Here is a 20,656-nt window from a genome sequence, read left to right as displayed (position 1 = left end):
GCCAGGGCAGAGCAACACGTGGAGGCAGAGAGAGGAGTTTGCTCTCCTGTGGATGAGGCCAGGCTGCTCAGAGTCCCTTCCAATTCCTTCTCCCTTGGCAGCTCCAGCTTGGGGATTTATTTGTGTGCAGAGGGATGCACGTGGGGTGTTGTAATGTATTTACAAGGGTCAGGCCACAGTGTGCACCAGCCAGCCTGCTTCTGAGTTTGTTAGCAAAGCCTCAAGAATTCATCAAGATTACTGAAAGATAAATTGTGCTAAATTAAGAAAGAAGAGGTTGAGAAAATGAATATCAAGATGCAAGAACTGGTTAGCAGAGGACTGTGAAACACCTGGGCTGTAATCAATCCTTACTCAGAAAAATGCAGGCAGAGAACGAGTGAACAAGACAAAGGCACCAATCAAGAAGTGTGTACTTAGTAGTTTGTAAAATCTATAAATATGTGTGTAATGTCTGCTTAATTATATTAGTCAGTTCTTCAAGAGTCCTAAATTTCCCACTATAATGGGGACCCACGTGTGTGTTAATAGAGCCAAGGAAACAAAAGCACAGAGCTACATCTGCACACAGGATCAGCCTGACAAACCAGGCATGCACTCACACAGCAAAAGCCAAACTCTGCAGAGGCTACAGCCACTCACCCAAGTCAGCATCACTGAGAAACTGCCCTGTTGGAACAGTCTCTGTCTGGCCCCAGGTGAGCAAACACCCCCAGAGCCACTCTGAGCCCTGTGCTGAATCCTCCCCAGGCTGCCCCTGCTGCAGGGCTCTCACAGATTATTTGTGTAACGCTGCAGAACCCCACAAATTTATTTAAATTAATCAAAGTGCAAATTTATTTAAATAAATCAACAGCAACCTTCCCCTGCTCCAAGCACAGCAGGGTCAGTGCACCCCAGGAGCCAGGGATACAGCCAGGGCAGCACCTGTGGCATGGGGACAGTGCTGAGAAAACCTCCTGTCAGCCTCGTGCCCAGCAGCCACAGCTCCTGCTCAGCTGCACCGACCCCCTCAAGTGCTGGCACAGAATTTGAACCAGTGCACAACATGGGATTTGTGTGAATCCCCCATTTCCCAGAGACAGCCTGCTCGGGGACCCTCCACTTCTAAACTCGTTTCCAGGGACAAAAACCAGGCGTGGGGGGTGGGGAGGGGGAAGAGCCAAATTCCTAGCAGAAATTTGGAGCCAGCTTCCTCACTAAATATCATTCTGGCTTCACTGTAATGCCTCCCACCACAAGAGTCTGGCTGCAAAGAATGTTGTCTCTCCAAAGCCCAAGAGCTTTACCCAGGATTTTTCCAATTGTATCTGTCATTCTGGATGATTGGTGAAATTGCTTGAACCCTCAAGACACCACAGGTCTGCAGGAAAAGTCAGGACACTGGCTGAACTCAACAGGGAGGTGAATAGATTTGGGTAAGATTTAGAGCAACTCTGCCACAGACACGCATCAGCATCTGGTGCCTGGAGTGTGGGATGTGAGCTGTGCCAATTTTACCCATCTTCACTTTCCATTTCAGACAGCTTTCAGTGACAGCAGAGCCCAGAGGTGACAAACATCTGCGTTCCAGCAGCTCTGGCTCCTCCACCTGAGCAATCAGAGGCTGTGGACGTTCCTAGGCAGGCACTGCACTTCCTATTCTGGGTTGGCAATATTCTTTCGTTTCAGGCAAAACAAAAATGTATTTTAGGCTATTTCCCCAGTTCTACAAGTAATTCTATTTGAAAGAAAGCAAATTACTCTTTATTTGTTGCTACCCCAATTTTAAGAAAAAGTAAGTATAAAAGACAAAAATCAGCCAAAAAAACCCCAAAGGGCATATTCAGAATAAAGCAATGACAAAATACACGGAGTGTTGGTTTCACTCACCTTAGTTTTTGCTACAGTTATTCAAGTGAAGTTTTTTCCAATGGCTCACTGATTGCAAGCTTGATTAATCTCTTGAATTCCAACACCCATGGACTCAGTTTTGCAGTATCAGTGGGAATACTTACAAGCCACACACTCCACAGAATCAATGAGCTGGCAGGTTCCTGTTATCTATTTCCCAGCCCCAGCTGCACTCACACTCACTGCCTTTTGCAGGTGGCCAGCAGCATTTCCAGCAGGAGAAAGCTCCATCTCTCTACTTACAATCAGACTTTACAATCTAAACCACACATATTATTTAAATCATCATTCAAAGAATGCTGTAGAGAAGAGAAAAAAAAACCCAACCAACCCACTGGAAAACGACCCCTATGCCTGTGTTTAATATGAAAACATGAGTTTGATAACATGGAGAGCCAGCTCCTGCCAGCACTGGTGGCACCCTGGAGCTCCTGCCAGATGCTGGAGGTGCCATACCCCACTCCTTGGGGCTTCCTCCCCAAAGTACAGCCCCAACAGCGCTGTGTCAGCCATGGTTTATCTCCAACAAGCACTTTCATCACCCATTTCAAGCACAGAGCAGCAGCAAAGATCATTATCAGCTCAGCCTTGCCCGTTCCTGAGTGAGCAGTCTCTGTTTCTGTCCCCATCCAACACCCCTGGGGCCCTCCAGCCTCGCAGCTCAGGTGGTCCATGACTTATCTCACTGTGAGTTTACCCAAACCATCAAGGGCAGCACTGAGATTGCTAACAGCCCCACAAAGTATACACTCAATAGCCAAAACATCTCTGTGAGCATGAAAAGCGAGAGATGGAACCATCACCAGCGTGACAGAGAAAACCAGACCACAAGCTGGAGAATGCAGATAACTGGGAGAGTGTCCTGATCCAGCAGGCACCACTCTGGCAGCTGCTAACTGAGGTGACTTTCTGCCCTGTGTTTTTCTGAGGGCTGGCATGAGCACAGGAACCCCAGAAAACCTCTTGCAATGCCTGCCCCTTCACAGGGAACATTACGAAGCCGTCAGCTTAAATTTGGAGAAAGGGTGGGTTTTTCACTTTATTGATGCACTCTTCCACAGAGGATTTTTTTAAAATCTACATCAAACAAGGAAAAACAAATGCTGAGAGGGCAGATTTAGGGCAATTTATCAAGGTCTGGGAAATCGCTTCCATATGGATGGAGCTGTTTGGTGCTGGCTGGTGAGAAGGAAGCAAGGTATTGTTATTGAATTAGCATGACTCTCTGGTGGAGAACTGCGTGGTAGATAGAGTGCTCCTTTCATATGGTTTGAATTTGGACCTGTCATATTTCATTTTTATTCAAAAACCTGTGGTAAAAGACACACAGTTCTTTTTTTTTTTTGCTTATTCAATTTCCACTAATTCTCCCTGAACTGTTAGCCAGTGTTTTTAAACCCTGCTCCAAGTGCCATGCCTGGTCTGTTTGCTCTTTGCCACGCTTGGCTGGCAGCTTGGTGCTTACAGGCTCACAGTGGTTTTGGGTTTTGCATTCACACACTGATGTCACCTGAGGAAGTGTGTGAGAGGAGGGACAAAAGCTGGATGCTCTGTGAGATGCTTAAACCGAGTCACATCAAGCGTTTACCAAAACCCCTCCGAGGAAGACGATGCATCCTGGGGTTTCATGCACGCTACAATGTGCTGATAAACTGGAGGGTTAGTCTGGATTTTTCTTTTTAATAAATCTTCCCTTCATAAGCATGTCTTTTAGGAATATAAATGGATCTATACCAGTAACTTGCTATCTAATCTATCCCAGTGAATAAGGGATACTGCAAAAAACCAAAAGAACCACCAGCAAACAAAAATCTGAGGGCCAAAAAGAGAAGATATGCTCCTAACACATTTTTACTTAGAATAACCTGGATACCTGCTCCATGATACATGCCTCATAGAGCAAAGATTTATGTGTTTGCCTGCTAGTTCTGAAATAATTTACTTTTCAAGTTCCCATCTGAAGAATTCAACATAATTTATGTTAAAAATGAAATTAAAATGACCATTTTCTTATTAATCTGAGGAGATAAACAGATTGTTATCAAGCAGTTTCAGGTAAACAGATTTTTGACAATATGGTCTTTTAAATCCTAGAAAACTTTCTGGTTGATATGCCACTGGGTAGAAAGATTTCTAATGACAGGAAATTTCCAATGCCTCTTTCAATTATTTAGGGGAACTGTTATTATTCTTGAGTAGGGGCACTGGGGTGAAATAGAAGAAATAAGATTTATATTTTCCCTTTCCCAAAGTTTCTGTCAATTACTCTGGGATGCATCTCAGGAAAAAAGAGAAGGGAAATATTGATATCATCAGAACCAATTAATTCCTAAATCCAACCTGAAATGTAACACACAGATACTTGTGCTTACTTCCCTCTGGTTTTACCCTCCTTTTTTCCCCTATAATTCTTATTACTTTGTTTTATGAGCATCTGTTTCAACTGACCAGGACTGTAAGAAGTGTCCAAAGAGGCCAATAATAAAATCCCAATCTGCAGGACGCAGCCTGTGCTGGCCATAGCACCTGAAACCCCCCAGGCTGTGAACAGATCATATGCCTCATTTATTACTTATACTTAATCCTTCAGCTACTGAATCCTGGGCTGGATTTCCAGCTACATCAGCTCTGGGACAGTGCCCTGGTGTCCTGAAGCTCTCACAGCGCAGGGTGAATGAACAAGGGGAGTTTTCCATCCCTGCTGAAGACACTGATTACTCAATGACCCTTTCCCCATTTCCCACTGTGTTTTCAGGAAGCCCACAATGCCTGGAGTCCACAGGGTTCATATTTGCAGATCCCTCTGTAGGCTTCAGTGCTCTGAATTCAGAGAAAACTGATTTAGGGGTTGTGTCTGATCAGGGATCACCCTTCTGCTCATCAGTCTCTGGAAGGAGGGTGTAAACTACCAGGTGTCAACATTCTGTCACCATGGACCAACCTGGCCCTGAATTGTCACCTGAACTGCCTTCCCTTTGGCTGGGAGCCTATGAAATGGTGATCTGGTTGCTGGCAGAAAGCAAGAAATGAAAAGGAGGATAAAAACAACTTGGCATTTTGTAGGGATATCTACATCCCAGAATGAGAGAATGCCCACGGCTGGAAGGGACCTCTGGAGATTGTACAGCCCAACCACCCTGCTCAAAACTGGAGCACCCAGAGCAAATTTCCCAGGATGATCTGTGCAGTCACAGCACAAAGCAAAGCCCTTCTAACTGCACAGGATGAAATTTGTGGCAGGGCATAGCTGAAAAGTCACACACAGCCTGCTTGAGCAAGGAACCTTGCAGCCCAGTGCTCGTAAAATTAACTTCTCACAGCACAACCATTAAAGAACATTAAAGAAGTGATGGGGAACAGCTCCTTGCTCCTCATGTAGTTCACTGAGCCATACCTTGAACCCAAAAGGGCAGGTGCACTGGTAGAGCTCCACGGGGTCACTGCTGCACGTCCCATTGTTCTTACAGGGGCTGGAGAGGCAGGGGTTGCACTTGGACACAACACTGAGATCCACTGGCTCTGCAGAGGCAAACACAGAGCGTTAGTGACAGGGTCTCTGGTGTTGAGATGCCCCTGAGGTGTCAGAAAATCTCTTTTTCCCAGCCCTGAGACCGAAGAAGAAGAAGGCAGGATTCCTTGACTCTTGTTCTCAAGGTTGTTTATCTGCTCTTATCTAATACACTGTCTGTCTGACCTGCTGAGATCTGTCTGGTCTCTGTTGGGTTGAGGCACACTGATTACCCTCAGGGGTGGTGTTGGCTTTTTATACTAAAAACTACATGTACTTTATTTACAATAATTTCCCAATACCTATCACCTGTGTTAGACAGTCTGTCTCTACTCTAAACCAATCCAGCAGTGCCACCATCACAGCAGAACATGGAGGACAAGAAGAAGAAGAAGAAGAAGAAGGGCAGGACAGGACACACCCAGACTCCTCCATCTTGCCTCTTGAACCCCCCTTCTAAATCCCCAAAATTCTACTTTTCCACCCTGTGACAAATTATCTATCATTCTACTCAAACCCTTGTGGCTTGTAACTCTTCACACAAAGTTGGTAAGTGTTTCCATGGACTAAAATCAAAGGCACAGGTGTTTTTGACTCTGTGCCAAGGTCTCTGAGCCCCCTGCCAGGGTCTCGAGTCCTCCAGGGCAGCCAGAGGGATGTCCTGGGTTCTGACATGTTAGCAGAGAGCTGGAGTGCAGAATTAACACCTGCCATGCACACACCATCTTCCCCCAACACTGGCACAAATGCACATGCTGCAGGTGCGCTGCAGACACCGTGGGATTCCCAGGGATCAGAGAGGCTTTAAGGACTTATATCAAGTGCTGGGCAAGTCTCAGTGATGCTCATATTCTCCTGAAGATGCAAACATATGGTCTGAAAAAAGCATGTTGGGAACCTCCAGGGAGTGGGTTTTATATATATATGGCTTTCAGCAATTTTTCCTGTTCTCAGTTCTGGAAATCCTGCAACAGCAACCCCAGGGAACTGTAACCTGACATTTCTATGGCTGATAACAAGAATGAAAGTGCAGATGCAACAACATAAATAAAAACCATGTACAAGACAGATTTAGTTAGAGGCTTATGGGAATATTTAGGTGCAAAGTGCTCTACCATCCTTAATTTTAACAGAGTTTGAAACTTATTTTCTTCCCTTTCTGCCCAGAAGAAACCTATCTCAGCAAAGTGTAATGAAGGCAAATATGCAAAGATGTAAATGTAATGATGAAAGTAAATAACATGGCTATATTTAATCCATCTAAAAAACCTCACATTTGTAGCAGAAATCTTCCAGAGAAGCAGAGAAGTTTATAGGTGAGCAGGAAAACAAAGACAGACTAAAACAATACTAATTACATTTGGGGTTCCAAGTAAATCAATATTTCATGGTTGAGATTTTACAGAAAGCTAATTTAGGCAGTTATATTCACAGTTATTCTCACAGTTAAAACATGGTGATTTTTAAAATGGCTACATTTCAAATACAAATAAGTATTAACTCATTGGCTTTTATATGTAAAAAAATAAAACCTAGCACTTTAAAGTGGCTTAAATTGTATTAGGCAGTAAAGACCTTAAAATAATTTTATTTCATTTTTAAGGAAATACCTTTAAAATAATTTAAAATTGGTCCTGTTCTAATCAAAAGTGGGCATAGAGCTTCTGTTACTGCATGATAAATGGTAAGAAGGACTAAATTGTGAAACATCCTGAAAGTGAAAACAAGCTTAAAATTGATGTTCAAGAGAAGGGGGAGCTCCAGAGTTACCAGAACTAGGGATGAAAAAATCCCTTCCAGACATGGATTTGCTTTGAATTGTCCTGCACCAGTTATAAACCCCCACTGTTCCCTCTGAATGCTTGCAGAGCACCAGCAGGGTAAGAGCAGGGCAGAAGTGGGGACTGAAGGGTCTCAGGTGACAGCACTGGGCTGTGTCCTGGTCCTGCAGTGGTGCTGGTGCCATCAGGGACTGACTGGGAGTGCACAGGCAGCCACGAGGGAGAAATACACAGGAAGAAAAAATGCCAAAAATTAAATGAAGGATTGTTGTCATCCTATTTTATCTTTGTGTTTATGTCTAAACAAAAAGCCATACATGTTTTTACCTTGGAAGAGGAAATCACACCTGAATTCCTGCCACTGACAGGGGCTGGAACGTGACATATCTGAGTTACATTTGTCCTCATGGTAAAATATACAAAGAATAAACAAAGGTGGCTCCTCTGAGAGCTCATGAGACAGGCAGCAGTGCTGCTCTTTTAGATTTAGAGGTCAGTAAGCCAGAATTTGTTCTACTATTTATTTCATAATACGTGTACATTTTCCATTTATTTCTATGGCATAGATCAAAGCTAATCAATGTAGGAGCTAATAAGAACAGTGTTAGTTCCTAGCAGTTAAGTAGTTCATTACTTTGCCCTTGTGGATTTGATTTATAAATCCATACAGCAAAATGCCCTCAGCCCAGCACATTCCTTTCCTCTACTGCATAGCTGGGAGGGCAAGTTAATAAAAAGCAGAGCTGAGTTTGCATGACTTGCACATAACACACTTTTATTTCCTTGGCTCTGCTGAGACATAACCTCCTGCTCAGGCACAGGCTAAAAACATATTTTTAACAAGAGTAAGTTAACCTACTTTTTACATGATTTACTAATGTAGAAGTTCCTGGAGGTCACAGAGGCCCTCTGAGCATGACCTTCACACAGCAGCTCAGGGTGCCCGGCCAAGCATGGGCCAGCTCTTGGGGCTGGCACCCAGGGCTTTGGGGGTCAGGGCTCAGCACTCCCTGAAATGGGAACAGGGTGCAGGGAGACTGCCAAACCATGCCCTGGTTTTCAAAATATTTGTATTTTCATGAGCAAAGGTGAATTTGTCAAGGGCCTAGAGTTTCTTGAACTTCAGTGCCACTTGTCCAGACCATCAGCTGTTTCTGCCTGGGCAAACACCAACTCCAAATCAACACATTTTTTCTCCTTTTCTGTTCAGATAAAGCAAGCTATGGGAACTTTTGGGATTAGAAAGAACACGAGGTTTCTAGTGGACCAATCTAATATTTACATAGAAAGCATACAAGCATACATCTTGTATGCCTGTATGCTTTTTACAAAGCATACATCTAATTTACAAAGCATACATCTAATATCCTGGATCACAGATGTACTGATCTCTTGCCTAAGAGTTGCTTGTTTAGTTCAGAGGGAAAAGGAGTATAACCCTTGATATATCACAGTTCAGAAGGAAGAAGACATCCAGTCTCTTTCTGGTTTAATTTTCAAATCCCATGTAATATACAAAATCAATTATTTTCTTCAGTTCACTTCATGGGAGCAAGTGCATTATTTGGTATTTTTAGTACTTCTTATATTTGTACTTCACATTTGAGAGACTATTGTAAAGTCTCTGGTTTGATAATTATGCTCAGAGTTCTGATAGTTTTGAGACTGACATTTCAAAGTAATTAAATTATAAGGTTACAGTTATTAAAGATATATTTGAAAGGACATAAAATTCCACTCAGCCTGAGGAACCTGTGTTTTAAACTCACCCCAACACCACCATTTGTTTGTTCAGCAGTTTAATTCCAGCACCTATAAAATCACCCTGCCAAGCAGTGCTGTAAATGGGCATGGCACTCTGAGAGACATAAAAACAGGCTTTATGCCCTCATTTCCATTTCTAAGAGAGGCTACTGATCCATCTTTTCCACTATAAATATAGCTCCACCTTCAAGTACTTGCTGGTAAGCAAAGCAAAACTCTGAAACTCTTTTTTTATGAGAACATACAGATATGTCTTAATCTCCCTCACTCACTAATGAGCTACTTATTTAATCCACAAAAAATTGGATAATCTGAGCACTCTCTAAAGCACTACACTCCTGTCACTGAGCACCCCAAACTGTCCAGAGCCCCTCAACCCTCTCCTGAATGAATGCACACTGAATTCAGGCATGACAGGTTTTCTGTAATCTGCAGTTTCTGAATCGCCGCTGATGGGAACAGTTTGCAGATCTGCAGATGAAAATGTACTTTTTGGTAAATATTTTCTTTAAAAATTCTCTGTTTCTCAGTTTTCAAGCAAATGTACATAATAACTATAGTGGTCTATGTTTTTATAATACCTCTTATTTTCTCAGTTTTTTTGGGGTAAGTCACAGGCCAAAACAAATTACTTGTTCCAATAAGTTCTAACAACACCCTGCACGCCAACTTGCCGTTCCATAACCTGGGGTGAGCATCAGGAACACTCACTGCTCTGAGGCTCCCTGCTTCTCCTGCCTTAGTGGAGAGCTGGGTGCCTCTCCTCTCCTTAGTGGAGCAGCTAACTGCACTTTGGGGAAGGACACAAGAAAACACAACTGTCGGAACCCAGGACATTCCTCTGACTGCCCTGGAGGACTCGAGACCCTGGCAGGGGGCTCAGAGACCTTGGCACGGAGTCACAGACACCTGTGCTTTTGATTTTAGCTCATGGAAACAATTACCAACTTTGTGTGAGGAGCTACAAGCTGCAAGAGTTTGAGTAGAATGATAGATAATTTATCATGGGGTGAAAAAGTAGAATTTTGGGGTTTTTAGAATGAGGGTTCAAGAGGCAAGATGGAGGAATGTGGGTGTGTCCTGTTCTCCTTCTTCTTCTTGTCCTCCATCTTCTGCTGTGGTGGTGACACTTCTGGATTGGTTTAGAGTAGAGACAGACTGTCTAACACAGGTGATAGGTATTGGGAAATTATTGTAAATAAAGTACAGGTAGTTCTTTGAATAAAAAGCCAACACCACCCCAAGGGCAGGGACTGCGCCACAACCCGACCTGCTGGACAGATCTCAGCAGGTCAGGGAAAGAATGGAATAGAAAAGAGAAAATAAACAACCTTGAAAAGCAGACAAATCATGACTTCTTCTTCGGTCGTGGGGCTGGGAGAGAAAAGAGACTTTCTAACGCCTCGGGAGCCATTTCAGCAACACAAACCCGAGACACAACTCGGAAGGAGCGCGACGTCCCGGAAAACAAACCCCAACGCCAACTCCCCCACAACGCTCAAAACCAAGGGTGCAAGAAAGAGCAAATCCCAGTGGGGAGACCCTCGGGGCAGAGGGTGCAGTCTCCTACCTTTGCACTGGAAGTGGTGCGTGGGCGTGGTGAGCAGCAGCCTGTCCACCATGGCCTCGGGGCCGCGGCAGCGCGCGATGCCCGGCTCCTTGTAGCCCGCCTTGACCCACTCGGAGAGCCAGCGCAGGTGGCAGTCACAGTGCAGGGGGTTGGTGCCCAGAGCCCTCGAGGTGCACAACAATTAGCACAGGTTATTTGGCAGGCAAAGACAGCAAACAGCTCTCATCTCACCAAAGCACGGGTTATTCTACATTCTACGCTATTGTTTCCCAACGAGGCAAAGATCTGTTGAGCATTCAGGAAGGATTTTGGGTTCATCTCCTGCTCTTCTCCTTTCTTCCCATCATTAGTTAGGGAAATTATATAAACACCTAAGAAGAAATCCCTTTTTCAAACAATTGTGCTTGAGCGATGTCACCAGACATATTGCTTTCATCAAATCCATCACACTGATTCCCTTTAATTCTCTGTCCTTCCTGAGCGTATTCTAACCCTGAATTGTGTAATTTAGTTTGGATCTGATGACTCACATTAATGACTCCTCACCAGATGAAACACATATGCAGAGGATACTTCCATTTTCCAAACTGCAACCCAGTGTCTGCTAAGTTTATTTATGACTTTGAAAACACATTTGCTGCTTGACCCACCATTTGAGTTAGGTCAAATAGTTGTAGAAGATGCATTTATATAGTGAAATTATAATTCTCAGAATTTTTTCCTTTATTAGTGGATATCTATCCAAAAGAAAATCAACCTCTTTACCTTAAATTTAGGTCCTACCTTGACTAATTTTTGTACTTCTCTTTCTCTTAAAGAAAGTGTCTTTTTAGGCAATCAGTCAATTACAAACAAAGTTCACACTTCAGAAAAATCAGTTTGAAGCCAACTAATTGTTTAAAATGTGAAGAGATGTGTGTTGAAAGTCTGTATTTATTTTGCTCAAAGTCAGTGTAAGACTTCAGCTGTACAACACCTGAATTGACATGAGAGGAAAATAAACTAAATAAAGAATAGCACAAGGAAGAGATACTAAAGAAACCAATGATTCAAATAGGTTTTTAGACTTTAAAATTTCTGCATATGCTATAAACTATTTTTAAGATGGTACTGTAAACTCAAGCTTCTTTCAAATAAAAACATATCAGGAAGGATATTAAGATAGAAACCTCAGTAAATTTGTTGATACATTTCTATTGGAGTGACTAATGAACCCACTGTGCCCTAGACAGATTCATAATGAGAGTTCATGGGTTCAAACCCTGTCTGGGGCTCATTCATCAAAATTAAATGTGTACTGCAGCTCAGCATTAAAAAATACCCATCCACTCCTCCTGTAAATCCATTGCTTACAATGGAAAAAAACTACTGGGTTGACTTTTTGACCCTGGAACTGTGATCAACTGGCTCAGTTGTCCAAGGTCAAACAAAATGCAGCAGTGAAAGCTGAGAAATTTTTAGTGCTGAGAAGCTGCCATATATAAAATGAGAGTGGGAGGACAACGGAAAGCTTGTTACCGTGTTAATTAATATTTATAAACTACATTAGAAATAAAGCTGCTCTACAGTCACTAAAAATGACTACTAATAATATTGTTGACAACTTCAGAAATGTATCCTTCCACACTTCTGTTTGTGGTTTGGGCTTTGTTCGGGGGTTTCTGCCTTTTCTTATTTTGGTTTGGATTAGTTTGGCTTGGGTTTTTTTTTAAATTTTATTTTATTTAAAAAAAATTATTTCTAGGAACTGGAGATAATTCTTGTATTTTCATTCATGAGTTCTAACATACTTTCTCAATTTCTTTGCCTATTATAGCAAAATATTTCCAGAAGGTAAAAATATCTTCTGCTGTAAGGAAATACCACCAGAAGCATTTTCAAAATGTTGGGCAGATATTTCTGTTCAGACACTTATTTTGTTTGGGGCAACTCTGAAAAAAGTCAATTAAAATAACTGTATCCATGACAATGTTGAAAAAAAGAGGAGGGGACAACTTACAGGCAGTTAATAAAATTTTGAGTCAAGAGAAGATAATTCAGCAGGATTAGAAATCTGAGCTGTTTATGGGAAATATGTTGGAAATACCTGCTCTACTCAACATCATCCATTCCTGAGGGTTTGTGGAATCCCTGGAGTTCCACAGGGTCAGTTTGGGTGGGCAGTGCTTGGGACACTGAACCAGTGAATGGTGAGGACAGCAAGGGCAGGACCTGACCTGACTGGGAAGGTGCCAGCTCCATCCCAGCAGATTTTGGGCTCTTTTTAAGTAATATTATACACAATCCTGCAGCAGTGCCATAGCATTCTTATCATTGCCCTGGATTAAAAATGTCAGTGGAGTCATGGCTTAAACAGACAATATGTGATTCAACTAAATAAAGTAATAAAGAGTAAACAAAAGCAGTGTACAGCCCATCCAAACCTACATCCAAATTCAGTGAGCTACAGCTGCATCGTTTGTTGTGATATTTCCATTACAGTGAGGTGACGTTCATGACATAAAGGAAATTTGGTGAAAATGTTCCTGTAGGCTTTAAACAGCTATGGAGAAAGTGATTGGACCATCTGGCTTTCACTTTTGTTCTTCCAATTACAGACCAACTCAAAACTATTGCAAAAGATTGACTAAAATCCAGAGTTTTGTCTATGCTACACAAATATCTCTGTGCAATTCCAAAAGCCAGTTTCATGTCCCCCTTGTCTCGCCACAGGAGGCTTGGGCTGAGCATCCTTTCCCCACCCTGGTACTCAGCTCTCCCCTGCCACAACAGCAATCCCACCCTCAGCCACACTTTGCACAATTAGGACAAATTTTTGTTCTCCTGTGCTTTAAGAGTTTGATGGGTAGCAAGCCCTTGTATGATTTTCAAACTGACCCCAAGTGCATGCTTCCTCTTTGAAGATCTGTGTATCAGGAGGGGCTCAAAATGCATTTATTTTCAATTATCTGTGACTCCATGGTTTTGAGTAAGCACAGCTTTTTCGGGCATGGGAAGGAAAAAATTCATTGTGGTTGCTAAAAGTTTCAGGATCCTCTTTAAGAAACTGGAGAGCACAATTGCACTGTAAAATTCAACTGCTCAACTGTGCAAATTACACCCCAGACAGGTCTTATTTATTTTATGGATCCTATTTATTACTGTTCATTTGGGCTTTGTGTATTTTACATTTCTGGCAGCACATACATCTAAACAGAAAGAGTGCAGAGATTGTATTGGGCCAAAGGGGATTTTATCACTCCCTAAGGTGAACAGTTTACCCAGGAAAATTGGATCTCCACTTCATTTAATGTAAACCCTGAGGGAAATTCAAACAAATGGAACATGCTATGTTTATTCCTGGAGTTCTGAAAATATCCCCAGCAGCCAGATTCCCAGTATGGAAGGTGTCACTGCACTCCCAAAATCAGGTACAGGGCTTCAATCCCAAACACATAAAAAGACTTGAACAGGAAAAACAAATGTGCAAAACCAATGATGCTAAGGTGTAAGCTGGAAACAGAGATTATTTCTCTGCTCAAGCTGGTCTCGTGATTTCTGTCCCTACCAATATTTTTATTTTTTACTCTCCACAGAGGACCAGAGACAGAAAGCTGCCAGGGATGTATCTGCTACCCAGAAAACACTTCAATGCAATGGGAATCTGGTGTTCAGGGAAGTGTTCTGGAGGGCATACTAAAGGTTAAAAAGAGACAATAAATAGATATAAACATATGTTAAATGCACACATATCTGCTTGTGTGTATCAGGGCACAAAACATCTGTATCAGCCTGTGAAACCCCTCACTTCACAGAGGGACCAACACATGCTCAGCCCTCTGATTAACTGAGGACAGCAATCAAGAAACCTGCTGTGCAAAATTGCTTTTCCTACATCAATTATCTAATAGTGTGGAGTCTCACACACTATCTCAGTGAAAAAGCATTTTCTGGTCACTCAAGTTTAGTTTGGAGCCATTGCAGCTCTTTGCCTGTTCTTTCATCAACTGAACTGCATCTGAAAGTCTCCTGGCCCTCTACCAGTGTAATAGTAATTTCCTCAAAAAGCTGAAATGCCTAATAATTTTTGCAAGCTATGGAATGAAGCATTAATGCTGTGAAATGACCAATTTCCATGTGATTAAATATATATGTCTGTAGTAGTGATTCATCAACAAGTCCATATACTGACAACATTCCAGCATGCAAAACATATGACACTTATTAGGCAAAGAATTCACATTTGCTTAATATTTGCTCTTTGTGGGAGGTTTCCTGCCTCACTCTTAAACCATAATATGCTCTGCATTTCACATTGACAATGCTGAAAGAAAACCTTAAACACAAAGTCCACAGCAGAGAAAACTGTCACACTTGCTCATTTGGTTTTCCTTAAGAAAATATTTTCATAACTAATAACAACAGGTCCTAGAAATTTTTCTTTCCTTTGAACAGATGCACTATGAATATCCAGAGCACATTATGAAAAGTGAGCAGGAAAACCAAAAGAGCTATACAATCCTACCAAAATGTGCTGTTTTACAAATCTGAAACCATCAATCCAAGAGATTCAGCCAGGCAGAAGTACTTACAGATGGGACAGGGACACCAGGTCATTGAAAGATCCCTCAGGAACACTGGAAATGTCATTTCCATGGAGTGTCCTAGAAGGGGGAGAAGCAGGAAGGTATCAAACCACAGTATTTATTCTGTCCCCTGCAACTAAAAGACTGGATGCTTAAAAAAGGTATTTAATTTTGATTCCTTGAGAGTTTCTGTGAGTTTCACAACTCATGAACTTCCATGCTTTATCACTCCTGCCTTGAGGTGTTGGCATTTAACACAATGATGCAATCAGAACTGTTGGTGAGTGCTGCTGTAAATTAAAAAGGTGACATAGCATTTATGCCTTTAAAAGTGTATTGATGACAAGTGGACCCTCACATCCAGAGCTGAGTTCTCTTACAGAATCCCATTAGCCAGAAGCACAGCAAAAACAGAGCAGGGGAAATAAGAATTGTGAAAGTTAAATTAACTATTGACTTCAGAGAGATCCTAGGAGAGAGAGCAAGGGTCCCTGAGGGTAAATACAGCCACACTTTCCCATTCTTACAGTAAAAAACACCTCTCTGTGCTACCAAGGAAAGCACTGAAATCAGTTCTAGGACATTATTCACCCTGTGCAAAGAAACTATCATTTTTTAGCAGCATTTTCAGGACCCTGAAAGGAGTAAAAGGATTCTCCACTGTTTCCAGGACAATTTAAGCACCCACTTTATCTATTTTCTGAGAAATACATTTGTGCATGGGTTACATAGGGAAGCATAAATGGGAATTCCTGTCAGTGCTCCAGACATGGCAGAGGAGGGTGGAAAACAGAATGCTGCTGTGTGGTTTGGAGCAGCTCTTGCTCTTGAGTCATTTATTTTCTAACTTACCTGGTGATTTGCTGACACAGCAATCACAGTTTTATTTCTGTGAGTGTACCTATTGTTGAAACACTGGTTTTTAAAACAATCCTAATCTCAACCCATGGAAACAGACAACTGCCTTAAGTGAAAAGAAAAAAAAAACCTGTTTTTTTGCAATCTTTCCTCCCTAACAGCACTTTCAGCTGTACCAGGATGTACACGATGCCCTTCCAACATCCTGATTCTGAAATTTTCCTTTAAGCCTTCCTTGGTTTTGACTATTAATAATAACTTGCCATATATAAGGGTGTATCTCCAAGAAATGAATCTGCACAGGAACAGGAAGGATATGAGCTCCCACACAGTGACTCCAGATAAAACACACTCACTAATTCTGTACAGAATGACCAACTGAGTGAGACAGACCCACAGCTATTAAACAAGGAGTATTCTGGTGGTGTGAGGAGACCCAGTCAACCATTTGTCATCAAAATGGTCAATGAAATGAACACATTTAAATAAGCAGCTGCTCATAATGAGCTTATTGCTGATCTTTTAAACTGCAAGACAATTCTCTGTAAACAGACATATTAATCTTCAGGCTGTATCAGTCCCATTTATCCTGTGAAGGAGTACATTTCCTATTCTAGGTATATTGGAAACATCCAAGAGAAGCTGTAGAATGACATAGCCATTTATCTGTTAGAAGTTAAACCTATCAAATAAAAACCCTAGAAGGATTTGCTTTATTACATGTCCCAAACACTGAGGTGTTTCATGGATGCAAGTGCCTGCATTTTAATAAAAAAATCATGTCAGCAACATCATCACTCCTGCAACTAAAATGAAATGACAAATGCTAAACCCCCCTTGAAATTCACAATAATAAATAGTGGCAAGAGAATTCATCAGTGCAACAAAATCTTTCCTCTTGGATCAACATCAGGAACACATTTTTATACCAAATCTCTTATAAGCAAATGGTCAAATAAATCCTTCCACATTAGGACAGTTAAAGCACACACTGGTGTGTGTATTCTCCTTCAAAAGCACAACTTCTAGGGATCCTCTTGTCTGAACTCCAGCAAACAGCAGGGCTTTGGATTTAAGGTGATGTGCATCTCCTCATGAGGACACAGTAACAGAACACTTGAGAATCCTTGAAATCAAAGCTTCCTTCAACACAGAATCTCACTAACTTATTCCTTTGTCTTCAGGAAGGGAATTAATTCTACATATCCTTTTGGGCTGGGGTTTCCTGGTTGTTTTTCTTTTCTGGACCCTTCCCACGTCCTGCCTGCCAGCCCATTGTCCCCAGCACTGGGCTCCTGCAGACAGGAGGGGGATGTGTTTTTGGGAAGAGAGAAATGTGAGCCCTCAGAGCCACATCCCATCAGGGGCAAAGCCCCACGGGGAGCCCCCAGGGGTGCCAGAGCCTGCAGGAGCCAGCACAGCTCAGATGTCAGGGAAAGCCACAGTGCCACTGCTCACAACAGCAGAGCCTTTACAGACAGACTGCTTAATACAAGCAATCATTCTCTCATGAAAAAAAAAAAAAACCCCAAAAAAAACCCACCAAAAAAACCCCAACCCATAAAAAACAGCCAGATGCTTCTGTTAGGTCAAATCAGTGCAGCACCCAACAGTGAAAGTGTATTGCAAAAACTTTGTGCCCAAAGATTACTGGTGACAGCTTTATCATCATACATATTGTTGTTTGTCTGAGCTTTGAGCTGCAGGAAATATCCACCAGTTTTCAGTGAAACTGCAGTATCTGTTATTGGAATATTCAGTAGGTCATTTTACCCCTTTTCCCCCTAACTATAACATGGACAATTACATGGTGACCTTAGAAAGTATTTTCATTTTTAGACTTTGCCTCTTAACAAAGTCACATATAAAAATATGTGATTACACAATGATCTTTAAAATAATCTGTTCAGGTCATTCACAGAGCTTTAATACTTATAATTTGTCTCAATCTCAGCTTCCTTAATCTGTTCATATTTCATTTCTAAGAAGACTAGCTTTGGACAAATGAACTGAAAAACAAATCCACAACTTTTGACTGTAATAGCTTTGGCTCAGAAACCTACTTCTGCTTATTAAAAAAATTCTCCAGACTTTATGTCCTGTGCTCTCCTGCACCCTTTGGCTGCTGTTATGGATAAACCATGGGAAGGCTGAAATTAAAGACCTGATTGTGTAAACACTGATAGATATTAAGACTTAAACATAAACATGTTGACTCTGCAGTTTTTTCACTTGGACTTGTGCTGAAAAATCTAAGAAAGGGAGTTCAGAATGAAATATCTGTCGAAGACCAAGTGCATCATACAGCTGTGATTATTCTGATTTTCAAAGCACTTTTTTACTGCATTTACTATAGAGGCAAAAATACAGAAAACAAAGGAATCTGGAGAACCTTCATGGGAAGGGTCTGCTACCTCCAAAGGCATGCACAGCCAAAAGCAATGAGATCCCTGTATTGTTTTTATTAAAAAAAAAAAAAAGTGAAAATTGTTTTGCTGATGTCTTCTCTTTTAAGTTCCCCTGAGAGCATGGATAATAAAAAACTGACAGTAACAGATTTCCTATTGTCTCTTGGAAACCATTTTCTCTTTGGAGAATTGATTTTTAGTAGCAACAGTGATGACACGTGGCAAAAGTTGCAGCTGATACCAGAGTTTCGTGGGCCGTAATAAATCAAATCAATCTGGAGGCTCCCAAATGCAGGGAGCAGAGGCAGAGATTCCCATTTCACTGCTCTGTGAGAGGCAGTGGGGGGTTTCTCACTTGAAGGAGGAAGATACTTTTTGATTAGCAGATCATTGTAAAAAGCCAAAAAACAACAGTTGCCATTAAAATACTGCCCTCTGTTTCTGCCCATATGTAGCCTGCAAGAACAGAAGTGAAAAGACAAATTGTGGCTATTGGAAAGAGGGAGGCATGGTTTATCAACTCTGTAATTCAGGGTAGAGAGCCCCACACCAGCTTTAATCAAGCTAGCTTGCATCTCAAGAGCAGGCCAGGAGACAGCTCCATATGGAATAATTTATTTGGCCATGAAGCAGAATATATTAATCTGTGGCTGAATTTCAGGATTCATGTAACAGCTCAAATGTGACCATCCTAGTGTGCTAGAAATCAGGATCCCAAGCCAAACTTAAAACAACAAATCCAAATCACGAATCTTTCTTGTTTTTACTAATGAAAAGTGGGAATCCAAAGCTGTCTTGTAATTTGGGAGGCTGAAACTGAGATATCTGTTTTACCACTGAAACCACAGTGAAAGGTCTCAGCCAAGCAGCTCTGCCTCATTGCTTCCACAGTCCCACTACTGCCCATGTTGACACTTTGATTCCACATTTATAGAACCAATACACAGCAACCACTGCTCTTTAAATTAACACAAACTTCTGCATCTGAACATCACCTACTATTATTTTTTTTCAAATGGAAAATATCAATGTGAAGTTTCAAAGCACTCAGGACAATCTGCAGCTCCTCTGTCCTGAGCTTTGAGGGTTCAGAGCTCTCTCTCCTTCAGCACATGAACAATCTCACCACAGACTATTTAAGCTATTTAATTTATCCCCTTGGGCTGCTGTGCAAGTCTTGGTGACCCACTCCTGTCTCTGGGCCGTGGGAAGGCGCCTTCTCACCTTCCTGACCAGGTGTCCACAGAACCAACCCAGGTTTGTTTCTGGCTCTGAGAGGCAGTGGACATGAGACAGAAGCAGGAGCCAGTCCTGCAGATGCCTGAGGAAAGCTGGGAGGAGGCTCTTGCTGTGAGGAACAGCCCCACAGCCCACACTCTGAGACAATGTAAGGATGAATTTCACAAGAGATTGTAAACAAATGGTTTAATCCAGAAAGCTGCTGAAAGCAGCTACACTGCAAAGAGAGGAGGAGTGCAGAAAAGGACCTCCCAAGAAATAAACCACACATGGATATCTCTGAGCAGGCCCCCAGTCAATATGAGGTGTCATTTTATTCACAACTTAAGGACATTTGAGACAGGCATCTCAGCATTACTGGTGCCCAGCCACTGGCCTGATTTATTCACTGATTTAGTGTGGGGGCTTCAAACTTCCCTTCAGATTGCATTCTAGCTTGCCTGCATCAATCTGAATCAATGGAAAATATTCTGAAAATGCACAGAAATTTTCCACAAGGACACTTCTGCTGAAGCATCCAATGGAAACTCGCACTCTATGACCAAATGTATGCAGATTAAGAGAAAAGTTTTTCCCCGTGAGGCACCCAAACATTGTTCAGGCAGCAGAAACAGATTCTGTGAAGCTTTTTGGAGACCTGTTTTCATGACAGATCCTGCTTTTCAGAGAAAAGCTCCACAATGTAAACCCTAAGGGAAATTCAACCACATGAATCTGCACTCCTCCTGCAAATACGTAATCGCGCCTTTAGCACTCACCTGCTCCGGCCTCTGCGGGACCAACTGCAGCAGAGCACAAATGCACTGACACCAGTGATGTGAAAATCCCTGCCCCTGCCCCCTGAGCCCCCCTGCCCCAGCTGCAGCCTGCAGAGCTGCAGCCCAGCTGCACAGGAGGATGGCACTTACAGCACGCGCAGGGAGCGGAGCCCGGTGAAGGCGTGGACGGGGATGCACCGGAGCCTGTTGTAACTCAGGATGCTGCAGAGGGGAGAGCAGAGTCACAACTCTGGGCTGGCTTGGGTTATTTCACTGCTAACTCAACCACAGAGAGCCATGGTTAAGCAACAA

General features: G+C 42.3%; 1 protein-coding gene across 1 annotated transcript in view; it reads right to left on the bottom strand.

Moving 5' to 3' along the window:
- The window catches only part of SLIT3 (slit guidance ligand 3), a 478,838-nt gene that overhangs the window by 66,633 nt on the left and 391,549 nt on the right, over positions 1-20,656 (bottom strand). The window contains exons 24-27 of the mRNA XM_084215502.1: positions 20,495-20,566; positions 15,088-15,159; positions 10,517-10,680; positions 5,288-5,412 (exon numbers count right to left, since the gene is read on the bottom strand). Coding sequence (XP_084071628.1) covers positions 5,288-5,412; positions 10,517-10,680; positions 15,088-15,159; positions 20,495-20,566 — 433 coding nt within the window. The remainder of the gene's footprint in view (positions 1-5,287; positions 5,413-10,516; positions 10,681-15,087; positions 15,160-20,494; positions 20,567-20,656) is intronic.

The sequence above is a fragment of the Fringilla coelebs genome (assembly GCF_963513975.1).
Source record: "Fringilla coelebs genome assembly, chromosome: 15".
In the NCBI taxonomy this organism is placed as follows: domain Eukaryota; kingdom Metazoa; phylum Chordata; class Aves; order Passeriformes; family Fringillidae; genus Fringilla; species Fringilla coelebs.
Note: the sequence above shows the minus strand (reverse complement) of the source record. Positions and strands in the feature narration are given on the sequence as shown.